The 12,486-nt window shown below is 38.6% G+C and overlaps 1 protein-coding gene across 10 annotated transcripts in view; it reads right to left on the bottom strand.

The window, feature by feature from the left end:
* The window catches only part of LOC105667866 (thrombospondin type-1 domain-containing protein 4-like), a 59,672-nt gene that overhangs the window by 6,513 nt on the left and 40,673 nt on the right, over positions 1 to 12,486 (bottom strand). For 6 of the 10 annotated variants that reach the window (XM_067348900.1, XM_067348902.1, XM_012359958.2 and 3 more), the window contains 6 exons: positions 7,348 to 7,423; positions 4,845 to 4,996; positions 3,034 to 3,136; positions 1,443 to 1,545; positions 936 to 1,108; positions 279 to 483 (listed from right to left, as the gene is read on the bottom strand). In XM_067348900.1, the coding sequence (XP_067205001.1) occupies positions 279 to 483; positions 936 to 1,108; positions 1,443 to 1,545; positions 3,034 to 3,136; positions 4,845 to 4,996; positions 7,348 to 7,423 (812 nt within the window). Of the gene's footprint in view, positions 1 to 278; positions 484 to 935; positions 1,109 to 1,442; positions 1,546 to 3,033; positions 3,137 to 4,844; positions 4,997 to 5,705; positions 5,807 to 7,347; positions 7,424 to 12,486 lie in introns of those variants that run through there. The other 4 variants (XM_067348905.1, XM_067348907.1, XM_067348906.1 and 1 more) reach the window with 2 other exon arrangements.

The following is a 12,486-nucleotide window of genomic DNA, read 5'->3' as shown; positions in this document are numbered from 1 at the left end:
CAAAAAGCACGCCGTTTAGTACTCTAGTACTCGGTGGCCGCTTCCACTGAATTCTACGAGCGCAATTCCAAAAGTGATAAAAACCTTCGACAATTCACTATTTATCACGATATAACACGATCTGATCTCGTGACATCTTTTCCGACGAAAAAGAACGTGAGAGACAAATAAACAAGGTATTGGGATAACGTTTGATAATGCCACTGAAAGCACGCTAATTTCTTAATGCTAATTTATAAAGCAAGATTCTTTTACTTGCATCAATTATTGAATGCTACCTAAAAAATTGCTGCTGAATCGTAGCTCGGAAATGTTGAGCGACATGGCGCCCTTTGGAATCGTGGTCACCTGCTGATGACCCTTAGGCAGAATCGGTTCCATGAAAATACCCTCGAACAATCTGCATCCTCTACCCTGACCGCCGCACACGCCGCAGGCATCCGTTGTGGCGCCGGATCCCACCACCCCGTCGCATCCTACCGGCTGAACGACAAACATGTGCATTTCCAGTGCTGCTACGTTTCGTCTAATTTCAAAACACGTTCGACGCTGTCTATCTCTATTTCATTTTACTCAGAGAGCTTTTACTCTCGTTATATTTACAAGAGCATTACACAGTATTTTCTTAAACAACAATTTCGCATAAATTTATTCTCGCACAAATTTTTCTTTCAGCGATTGTTCAAAACTCGACATTTCTTAAAAGGAAGTCGACCACTGATTCATCCTGTGATTAGGAGCACAATAAAAACAAAAACACACATCCATTAATTTGCGCTATATTGCACAGTAGGTTGAAAACACTGAAAAATTGGAGAGATTCGGAGAAAGACAAGAGATCAATAGCAATCGCGATGTCGCGTTGGCCCTGAATGGTCGTATCGGTCATGAATTTCCAGCGTCCTTTTCTCGCGCATTGCTCGCGCTATTCGTACCTTACATTGTCCGGCGACGCAGAGCCACCGCTCGTCATTGCGTTCCATCGAAATCCCGCCGCGTCCGCGAAGATTCGAAGCGTCGCAAGGCGTGCCATCCATTACTGCCGGTTCAAGCGTTGCGTAAAAACGCTCGCCGACTGCACGGCAATTGAGCGCACAAGAGTTTGGCGCTAGGGAAAAACAGTAGTCGTGATTAGGTCAGACGGAAGTTAGGTCACCAGGCCTGGCTGTTAGCTACGTCATCGTGTGACTGGCGTTTGTCACTGGCTCGATTAAATATCGCGAAACGCCTCTTTGTTTTTTCACAATATTACTACAAAATCCATGAATGAGAAATTAATGGACAAAGATTGGTCTAATAAATGTATAAAACTTGCAATACGCTAAGAGAAGGACTACCTTTTGTTTCTTGATTGTATCACAATTTATAAATTAAAAAATATGTTTCTTGAAAATAGTGATAAGATTTATCATTCGACTGGCAAGCACCAACCGTTGACTCACCGTCTACAAAGGGTACCCAGACGTAACTGCGACCCTTGTAGTTTCTCCCGTTGTATTTGGCGCACTGTTCCGCTCGCAGGTCTTCTGGAAAGTTTGGGCATTCCTGCACAACACGGGAATATAATAAATTAATTAAACTTGCGGTAATTAAGAATCAATCGGGGAACAGCGAAGCGTTTTACGTCGAGAGAGAGAGAGAGAGAGAAAGAGAGAGAGAGATGCTTTTTTCTTCCGATCGATCGCGCCACTTTTTACAGCACGTTGCACTTCTCCCAAAGCGCTGAGGGTAAATAAAAGCAAAATTATTTGCAGCCTAGCGAAAAAAAGCTTGAGCCCCCGAGTTGAGAGAAAGTCCGTATATTCGCGCAAACATGCGCGAATACCGGCACGTGTGGTGTGTGCTACGTGAGCGGTTGCGTTGCAATTTCCGGGTAGACTATTAATTGCCGACGAACAAAACGGTGATTACTTTGCCTGGGCATGTTTGCGAATCGCGAATGCAGCTCGGAAATATGGAGTCTCGGGTATCGAGTCGGAAGATAAATATTCTCGCACGAAGCACCGTTCTCTCCCGAGTAATAACGAACAATGAAGCTGTGTCTTCTTTAATTAGCTTCACTGTATTTTCATTTCAAGCAATCTAAAGCAATTTTTATTTTAATATTACGCCAAGACCTCATGTTACTTGACATTTTACAGGCTTGCTCTGTACAGATGCTCTAAATAAAGCAGCATTTTGCAACTAATAACTACGTGCAAATGATACCATTATTTGTGTAAAAGGATCGTAAAAAGATGTTCAAATGGGTTCCTGTCGAGAAGTAAACGAATCTTATCGCACGATTCCTGCGATCATCAAGAGCCAATCGATACGAGCCCTTCTTCCCCCCCCCCCTCCCCATCCCCTTCTCTATACCGTCCATACTGGACGACAGTCATTCATTACATGTGATCTTTAGTTTCGCAGGTGATGATTATTCTTATAAATTTTAAACAACGCCGTGCAAACTGAGCCTTAGAGATATAAATCGACCTCGTGCGCATCCTTAATTGACCCGCGCGATGATTCGTTCGCAACTCGTGATGCATCGTCGTGAAGAAAATCCTAAAGAGCGTGCCCTAGCGCACAAGCCTAGGTAAATACAGACATATCCGTTGAGACGCGATGGGAAAATAGTGACACATGTATTTGAATTTTACGCGAACGAACGAGTTTGCACGGCTAATCGTAGGTTCAGGATTTTTTAACGACTGTCCTGGAAACAAGATCGCCTTCTATCATGGGAAGCGGAATCTTTTCCTTTTTTAAGAGATATAGAGATTTTTTTTTTGTATTGCACATCTCTTTTTTTTACAGAAACTAAACGTTTACATCGAATTAAGAAACATGATAAAAAATCGCAACAATGTTAATAAATTTAGAATTAAAAATTCATTTATGAGGAAATTTTGCTGCTCTGGAACTATATTAAAATATTGTTAACTCTACAAACTATACCTTTCATCAAATTGAAAATTGTGATAAGTCTCAAGGAGAATTCTTGTAATATTTTTCGTGAAACGCACTGCAAATTATTCACTCTTGGCTTACCTGCGTATTGCACGTATGATAGCGTTTATATGTACCGATACAAATCGGCCTAGCGCTGCTTGTACCGTTCTCCGAGATAATACTTCGTCTTCTCAAAAGTCTCCTGAAATGAATCATTCGCATTAGCTTACCCATTGATTCGACCCACGAGCGAGTAGTGCGCGATGCGAGTAGCGCTCGATTTTTATAACTGACAATAAAACACGCGCCCTTTTAAAATATTATGCAATCTCGGGATCAGAAGAAAGAGAATACATGCGATAAAAATAAGAAAATCGCTTATCTACGCATTTCATTTCATTTCGTAATCACGTTGTTGTTTCGAGAAAAGAGCTGCTCATGTTATCGTAGACGAGAGAATGATGACTCGATATGTTACACTTTTCATGTTTTATAATTTAAAATTAAATAATTAATTTGAGAATTTAAACTTATATTTTCTCTCGTGCGTTATCTAATCTTTGTTTTACATAAAAATTCTACATTACAAAATTTAGAATAATAATTGACATCCACAAACTGATTAAAATGAAATAAAATAAAGTTCAAGAAAAACAAACAAGAAAAACAATTCAATCAAATTTCTTAATGTTCAATAGCACTCAGTAATCAGAACTTTCCACGATGCAAAATCTGTAACGTAAAAGAAGAATCAAGTTTAAAGTCATCAGACAATTGTGCGAGAAAGTGCGCGAATTTATTCGCGTATTTACTTGTATAGAGAGCTCGTCGTGAAATTCATATTGCGAGTCACGTAACGGCTCGCGGTAGCACCTTTACAGAGGTGTAAATGTCAGCGACGATAACAACACGTTTCTGCCCCCGAGAGAAGCTCGCGAGAATCGTAGGCCTACCGGTGTATAATCTTCTTACGCTACTGATACGTAATTTGCACGCTCCTTTATAGCTAGCCAGATAGAATATACAAGGTATTTGAAACTTGTGCACTCACGTTTCTTCCAACTTATCAGAAAGTAAATTGGTTACTGTAACATTTTACTTTTTCTTCTTCTTTAACATTCTTTAAATAATATTCTTAAAATAATATTCTTAAAATATATTTTATTTAGACCCTCTATATCAAAATTACCTTTCTTGCTCTTGATTTTTCAAAACATTAGTCTGTTGCATTTTATCCAAGTATATTGCTTTCTTTACAAAAGAAAAGAACGTTAAACAATTTTTATACTTATAACCAAAGCACTATGTCCTATAGATAGATACTATGGAAACGAAAAAGATCGGTCAATCATTAGTGGCCGATCAATCGACGAACATAATCTCAAAGGAATAGGCGTAAAGTATTCAGGCGCAAAGTTTAAAGTTCCGTACGGTTATGCGACTCGACTCGACTCGAGTGCTTATGATCCAAATTGCGCGAGACCCTAACGGTACCGTGAGACGTGCGATTATTGTTAGAATTGACCGCGCATTATCGCAGGTGCTTTGCATTCTCGCGATAGAGTCGCGCGCGCGACGCTCGATGATTACCGATGGGGCCAGATTACCCTCCGCGAAAGATCGTATCCTCCGTCTCGCGCGAGGACAAAGGTGAAACAAAGTGTAGAAACCATTAATTGAACGTGAAGATATTTAGATGACGCGCATCATATGATGCTTGATCTTCATACGTAATGAGTTCGTCGCGCTTTCATTTATGTGACTCGTTGGAATTTAAAGACGGAAATGGCAAAAAAAAAAGTGAAATATATTGCAATGGTATTTAATATTTAATTTATAAATAATTACAAGCGCGTTAATTTATATTAGAATTATATTAATTCGAATTTGATCCTCTTTAACGCACTCACCGTAGAGGAACACATTCCCGAGATTGAGACTGGATACCAGTGCCGCAGGATCTGGAACACTCGCTCCACTCGCTCCACGTACCCCAAGTTCCTCTCACCCTATTGTCACGTCCAATCCCGAACTGCGTTCTTTCTTGTAACATATGGTAGACCTGATACAATCAACACCGTTCCATCAATCATCAATGTTTCTCAACTTGAAAATAATCCTACAGTCACACGTAAAGTGAAAGAATGTTTTGAAATGATAAAAAGAGAACGCGAGAAGAGAAAGAGTTTTCGAGTATACCTTTTCTTAATAAATCTTTTCTCTATACTTGTTACATGTATAATAATTTATTAAATTGTTTCTATAAACACAGATAAATCTCGTTACTCGGCTAACTAAATCTTAATATGATCGAGTAGTATATAAGTTTCTTTTTTTTGCCCATTCATATATATACACATATGTATATACCTATACGCGAGTATATTCACATATTCTATTCAAATTCTTTAATTATTTTCCAAAATCTCTAATCAATGATTCGTGTAAATATATTCCGGCATAAATTTTATAACAACAAATGCACTTGTAGATTTATCTACAATCCAGATAACCACGCGAGTGCAAAGAACGATAATAGATTTTCTAGGATAAAACTCCAATGTGTGAAGGTACTTGAGCAATAATTAAACAAGCTGATGAGTACGCCCCGTCCAATATTCTATTTGTATTAATTATACGCCGGCATTATAAAGCACAAAGTTGTTTGTTCGGTAATTAATATTGTTACCACGAACGAGATTCCAATTAGAGCGCGTGCGTTTCGATACTGTGAAGCCTTGTTGTGATTAATTAAACGAAGGATCGATTACCGTATTGCATATATCACACAGCGGCGTGAACTTGCGGCGTTCGATCTATCTCCGCGCACCACGCGGCTATCATCCGTTATATTAACTTCTGTCGGAAGCTCGCTAAGGCAGCATCGCTCTACGGAAAGAAAGACTCGATTCTCGTGTGAACATTTCCTGCACATCATGCTTCATATTCACGATCCTCCCTCCCTCCAATCACGCTCGTCTAATTAATCAAACAGACGAGTCGCATATTTCGCGCAAACTATGCACGTAACATTTTGAGTCTCGAATATAAATGATCGACTTTGCCAAACCTTCCGCGAATAATAAACGTTGAATCTTGAACGGCCTCTTAAATGTGCCTCTTAAATTTACTCCATACATAGCATTCGCTAATGCGATAATGCTAAATTATTTTTATTTTAAATTTGATTAAATTGATTTGTATTGTAACAAACTTTTTACGTTCCACACCCGCGCTTTAGCCCTTTCTTACAGCCCTTTTTTCTGTTAGCTTTTTTTCTTGTCATTGTAAAGACAGTACGTGTAAAGATATAGTAGCGTGTAATATAAGAAATGATTGCAGATATTGTATCCGAAACAAAAAATTTGAGCAGAGTTGGCTACCGAGAAAATTTGTTGTCAAAAAAAGCGGTAATGCATGATACATAAGTATTATAGTATCTAGTAAATATTTCTCACATTTCAACGTTATCAAATTCTTCTTATTATCGATTTCTTGATATTTCTTATTAAAGCATTTGGAAACATACGTAGGTATATTAAACATTTCGGAGAAGCGACCTTGGCGTAAGTGCGAGATAAGGGTCGCAGGTGTGACTTCAAGTAGCAGGAATGTCGCGTTTTCTAGGCCGCGTGGTCTATTTTCGTGTCAGCCGTAACGCCGCAACGCTTTCCAGAACAAACGGACTCTTTAAGCTGTAATTATAACATGGTGGTGGCGCCGGCGGTAGCGGCGGTGTTTGCGTTCATTCTCGTGTCGTGCGTGCTTGGCATGGCCTTGCCCGAGATGCGTTCTGCGCCAGTGTAATTTAGGGACCTTCTCTCGCTCGGTGTCAATTAATTATCCTCTTGGCGTAATGCCACCCGGTATAGCGGCCACGTAATTGCGTATTAACTCTCGCTAGTGAATTGACTTAATATGCATCGCGTACGACCGAGACTCTTGTCGAAGAGGCAAACGAGATCGCCAAGAGATAGTCGATCGCAGCAAGCCGTGCCGAGCTTGTCACACGCGGACACGATTATCAGTTAACGCTTAATCGGTACCATCGACCCTTAACGAAAATCACGATAACTAGTTTGTCGTGCAACATATACTGTGTGACAAATCGATAATCTTCAACGATTTATCATCTACTAATGAAAGCATCGACGCTTTATTATCTATCGAAACACGACAAAACACGAATGTATTGTTGAAACATTTTTTGGAAAAAAACAAACTAAAAATTTTCAATTTAATTAGTTACTTAATTTACAAAGAACTTGAAGAACTTGAATTGCAATAAATAATATTTTTCTAATTTTCTAATTAACAAATGCATTTTCTCACTCCTTGAAAACATTCGTTGATTGCAACAATTCGCAAAATTTGTAAAAAATTGTAAAATTGTGTTCTTCCACGAAGACTCACCTCTATAGGATACTTTTCGGGCATGTGGAAGGATGCGACACTGGCCGTGCTCAGCATCATCAGAGCTAGAATCGATCTACAACAGAGACAGAAGGAGACATTGTATAAATGTAAACGTAAAGACCGATGAGAGCGCATCGATCAAGTGTGATTAACACTTTCGTGACCAAAAATCATTCATACCGAACGAAAAATAACTCTTTTATCACTAGTATCATCCCTCTTACATCTGGTTTCATTGAGAGATTGAGAGAAATTTCAAGAATGCGATCTTAATCTTTATTGGATGATTAACGCACACATCCACGAATGTACAATGATAACGTTGATAAATTGAAGCCAATAATAAAGACCAATAAACTTGTTTAATCCTCTCTACTTGTCCTCAGTACTTTTCTTTTTATTAAGAAATGTTTCTAATCAATAAATAATTTTTAACATTTATTTGACAAACATTTTTAACATTCATAATAAAAAAAAATTGTACAAGTTAAGCCCTCCTCCCTGAAAATTAATAATTATCGAAAAATACTGTAGTTTCGAGAATACATCATTACATGTATATCTGTGTAAAAAAAATGTAACGTATTGTACTTTCTGTTATAAGACAAAGAATCGTTAAATTATCGCGCGAGTCGAAGAGCGTAAAGTGTATTGCTTCGAACACATGTTACTTCCATTGATGTAAAAAGATTGTCATGTACATGTAGCTTAGCTGCATACATACATACATACATACAGATACTTATAGGTCTTAGCGATCGATGTAACCGATTCGCATCGCCTTATCTCAGTTCAATCCAACAACACCACACGCACGTTCCAATTTTTTTCCACCGTCCATATATACCGTTGATCTTTCCCTCTCTCTCTCTCTCTCTGTCTCTCTTTCTCTCTCTCTCTCTCTCTCTCTCTCTCTCTCTCTCTACCTATCTATCTATCTATCTATCTCTATCTTCCCATGTGCATCCCGAGATCCTTGAGCTCGGTATGCAATCTCAGCATCCGTTGCTCCGCAGGATAACGATTGCGCGTCATGTCTCCGCGATCCTCACTTTTGATGCACTTTGATGCACTTGCTGAGATATATTTGGAAACTACATTAGCTCGATTGTTGCACGATAAACGTCAACTTTTCATAATATTTATTCGTAAATTTTTACATAAATAAGTTTTTATTTTCAATTATTGTTACAAAAAATACATTTTAAAAACAACAAAATACTTTACTGCCTATTATTTAAATTCTAATTCTCCTCTTTCCTTCCCTTAGTTTCTCTCTTTTTCACAATTTCCTTTTTTTCAGTCTAAGAAAAAAAAGGAATACAGCTCGCAGAAGTGCGAGCATGAAAGATGCTCGCAACGTAAGAAACCAAGACATGCTGATTTTATACGCACAACAAGTGCATCCGTCTTGTCGTTTCTCCACGCTAATTATTCATAAATGCGAGCTTAAATGGCGACTGCAAAGTGGAAAACGTGTACATGGGCGAATAGAAAATACATACGGCGATGATAGACCGTGACGCGATCTGATGCGCGTATAAACGGCAGCCGCCTTATCATCTCTCCGCGGAAATTACTCAAAGGCATGCAAGATTTAAAAACACAAGTAAAAAGTGAATCGATGTAGAATACAGACGACATCAATACGTTTTCAACAAGGTTTTGTACACATCGTTTTATACACTGATTGCACAAGTCTATAAGTATATCGTTATTGCGATAAGTCAAGTTTCACACACGTTAAAGAAATCTATTGCAGTTTCGATACTACATTTGAAATATGCAACAAAAAAAAGAAACAAACAAACAAAACATTCAACGCAGAAATTAATAAAGGACTAATTGCAGACGGATGGCTATTTGATAATGGAAAAAAATAATTTCTTTTTCACATAAATTTAATTGCACCGATTTTTCTATGTCTATGGAGTGCGATCCAATACTTAATGGCAAACTAAAATAATAAAATTGTTTAAAGTTATTTTGAAAACTAAAGCAAATAAAAAATTTACAAATAATATCAAATAATATTGAATAAAAATTTCTCATTTTTCACACTTGCATGAAGAATAAAACTTGATCATTACCATGCGTGTTCGAAGAGGAAAAAGTCAAGTAAAAGTCAAGATTATTGTTGCTATTCGTAATATTGATAATGAATCGAGTTGACTAAACGCCAACAACAAGTGTCAAGGTACTCGCACGAACAGGAAGTGCGTACAATCTACAATAACAGATGACACGCAAGGGGTCGAAGGGGAGGGACTTGCCGAGACCGCCGCTGATCTGAGTAAACTATGCCACTGAGCGCTAATAACGTTTCACTTGTTGCGTTTTCTCGGAAAGCTTAATTAATCATTAGACGCCGTAGGGGCACGGGGCACGGGGGAATAAGGCTCGAATGGACGATTGAACGCGGGATGGAAAGAACGAGGCGCAGACCGCCCGCCGCTATGCAGCACTCGCCTCCGACGCACGTTAAATACATATTGCGGCGCGCGATGCGCGTGTATTCGTGCGAAATCTGAAAAATGCATTATCTCGACTTTCCATGCGATACGCTCATAAATGGTGCATCCGAGGGACGGCGTCATCGCGACGCAGCGTATTTATCCGCGCCGGCTAACACGTGTATCCACTCTAAAATTTCTTGTGGCGCGCTGCGAAAGGCTGCCAGAGGATCGCTGCGAAATCCTACTTATTGTTAGATTGAAAACAAAGCAATTTTCAATTTTGTCTACGCCTCGACGCCATCGTCGTCATTCATTACTCGTCTCTCCTTCGCGATGCACGCGCAATTCACTGCGTACTGATTCCAGAAATGTCAGACAGTTTCCGATCATATGCGCTATCAACACTTGTATCGAAAACTTTTCATTCCTTTAATGATTGCCTACTCACTTTATCTTGAAAATGACCAAGTAGCCTATAATAAAGAAAGTTGATATATCACAATAAATATATTAAAATATAATCTCTCTCTCTCTCTCCCTCTCTCATATATCTATAATATAAAACGGATAAAAATATGACAAATAAAGAAATGGCAATTATTTGTTGATAAAAAATACGTATAAAAGAAAAATATCTGTTACATAATCTCTAATGTAATCCTCATAATCGAAAACTTACAAGCTCTTCTTTGATCAATGTAAAAGGAAAATTGAATCATATAAGATAATTATGATTAAATCGATTTTTATGTAACTTTAATCAAATAAGAAATACACGAAGGACATATATCTCAATTCAGGAAATACTGATCAACGACATTTATATTCACACATGTATTTTCTTTCAGATGTAAGACAACGATAGGTATACCATCAACCTCTTTTCGATTCAATTGACGTCCTAAACTTTCAATTTGCTTCCGTGCTGCTTGATGCACTTGAACAGAAATTCCACGCGCTTATCAATGACAATGCGATCGTGGGTCGCGTTTCACAGAGCAGCTCGTGATGCAAATACGTTCTTCGCCAAGTATTGGCGATCGATCTCCGCAACAAGAGTCCACAAAGTACGAACAACTGTGAACCGTATCCGCGACCCGTTACGACTTCCTCTATCACGCGGTCGGTTGCGGCGTATCTCGCACTTGTAACAAACAATGCCAGTCTTGTACTCAATAGGATAGGAATGAGAAAAATCGATCAATAAGAAACAGCAGCCCGCCTCGGTGGAACCCAGCCTAGAAATCCTTCTATTAAAGGCACACCAATGACGGCCAAATACGTCACTGTAAAAAAATCAAGGAGCTCAATGGCTCCCATTAAGAGGAATACCGAACACGCTTTTTATTGCTAGAGTGAAATTATTAGCGCTATTCTCAATGAGACGCGCAACTTTCGAAACTGTAAAGATACAAATTTAATATTTTATGTTGCGCAAAATTACTCGATATACCGATATACGACTTATCTATAATTGAGTTTTACTACTTCCCTATTCGCGATGATTCAGATTACAGAGGTGTGTTTTTATACAACTAAAATATAATATTTCATATATAAAAAAATATTTATACCCATAATAAATATATAATATATATTAAACAAATCTTGATCTATAAATATTCGATCCATTTCACAATCACTCACAATCGCTAGAAACTACAATACGATGAAATCAGCGCAGATAGATTCTCATCAGAATCCGCCGGTTCAGACGACGCAACGTTGTTATCGCAACAACGTCATTAAATTACTACATTACTATGTGATCAATAAACAAATTCTCTTCTAATAGTACGTACTCAGACAGCGGAATTGTGGGTCGCGCGACGGGTTTAACGGCGCCATATATTAATACACGACTTCTGTCCGCGTCTCCGAGCACTGCTGCACTTGTAACTTTTACGTCGCTATTATAAATAAACGACACTTGCCCCGCAATTACGGTGGATCGTAAAAATTATGCCAGACCCTGCGTACGCCTGAATAAAAATTAAATGCCGTTGCGCTTAACACATTGTGTACAAAGTTACGGCTTACAATTTTAAAGCATTATATTATATAAAACTATCAACTGTGCAACGTTAAATCAGCATGAAATTGAGAAACTGACAAATTCTGCATATACAATATATCATTGCATAATACACTTGTGTGTCTACTTGTGTCAATATCTCTCCAGGCTATTCTGTTTCAAGTATTCTCTCATAATTTCTTCATCATTTCATGATAGAAAATGTAGGATTCAATATATCACACAAATGTCTCGTCATAAATTTCAAGAATTTAAATTATCGTTTCTGCCAATAAAATTCATACATATCAAGTTTGAAATATTTACGCAGCGTACTTGAAAATTCCGAACTTGACGTAGCGAAACGACAAAATAAAACGGAAGAAGGTGGCCGTCCAATTATCGGCATCCGGCGTTGCGGGAGGCCCGCAAATTTGGTATCACGGTGGTCCTTTGAGAGGAATTTTCGTCGCTATCGGGACCCGAACCGAAGCGACGCACACGCAGTGGATACAAAAAGAAATGACCGTGAAATATGATGCACGATACGCGGCGCGGCATTGTTTTCGGCACGAGAGATCCGTACCCTTTCTCGAAAAGAAGCTGCCAGGTCGGACAAGGGACTGCGAGAGAGAAGGGGGAGGGGGGAGGCGAGTTTCGAACAGC

The sequence above is a fragment of the Linepithema humile genome, chromosome 2 (assembly GCF_040581485.1).
Source record: "Linepithema humile isolate Giens D197 chromosome 2, Lhum_UNIL_v1.0, whole genome shotgun sequence".
NCBI lineage: Eukaryota > Metazoa > Arthropoda > Insecta > Hymenoptera > Formicidae > Linepithema > Linepithema humile.
The sequence above is the reverse complement of the archived record's forward strand: the minus strand, read 5'-3'. Positions and strand labels throughout refer to the sequence as shown.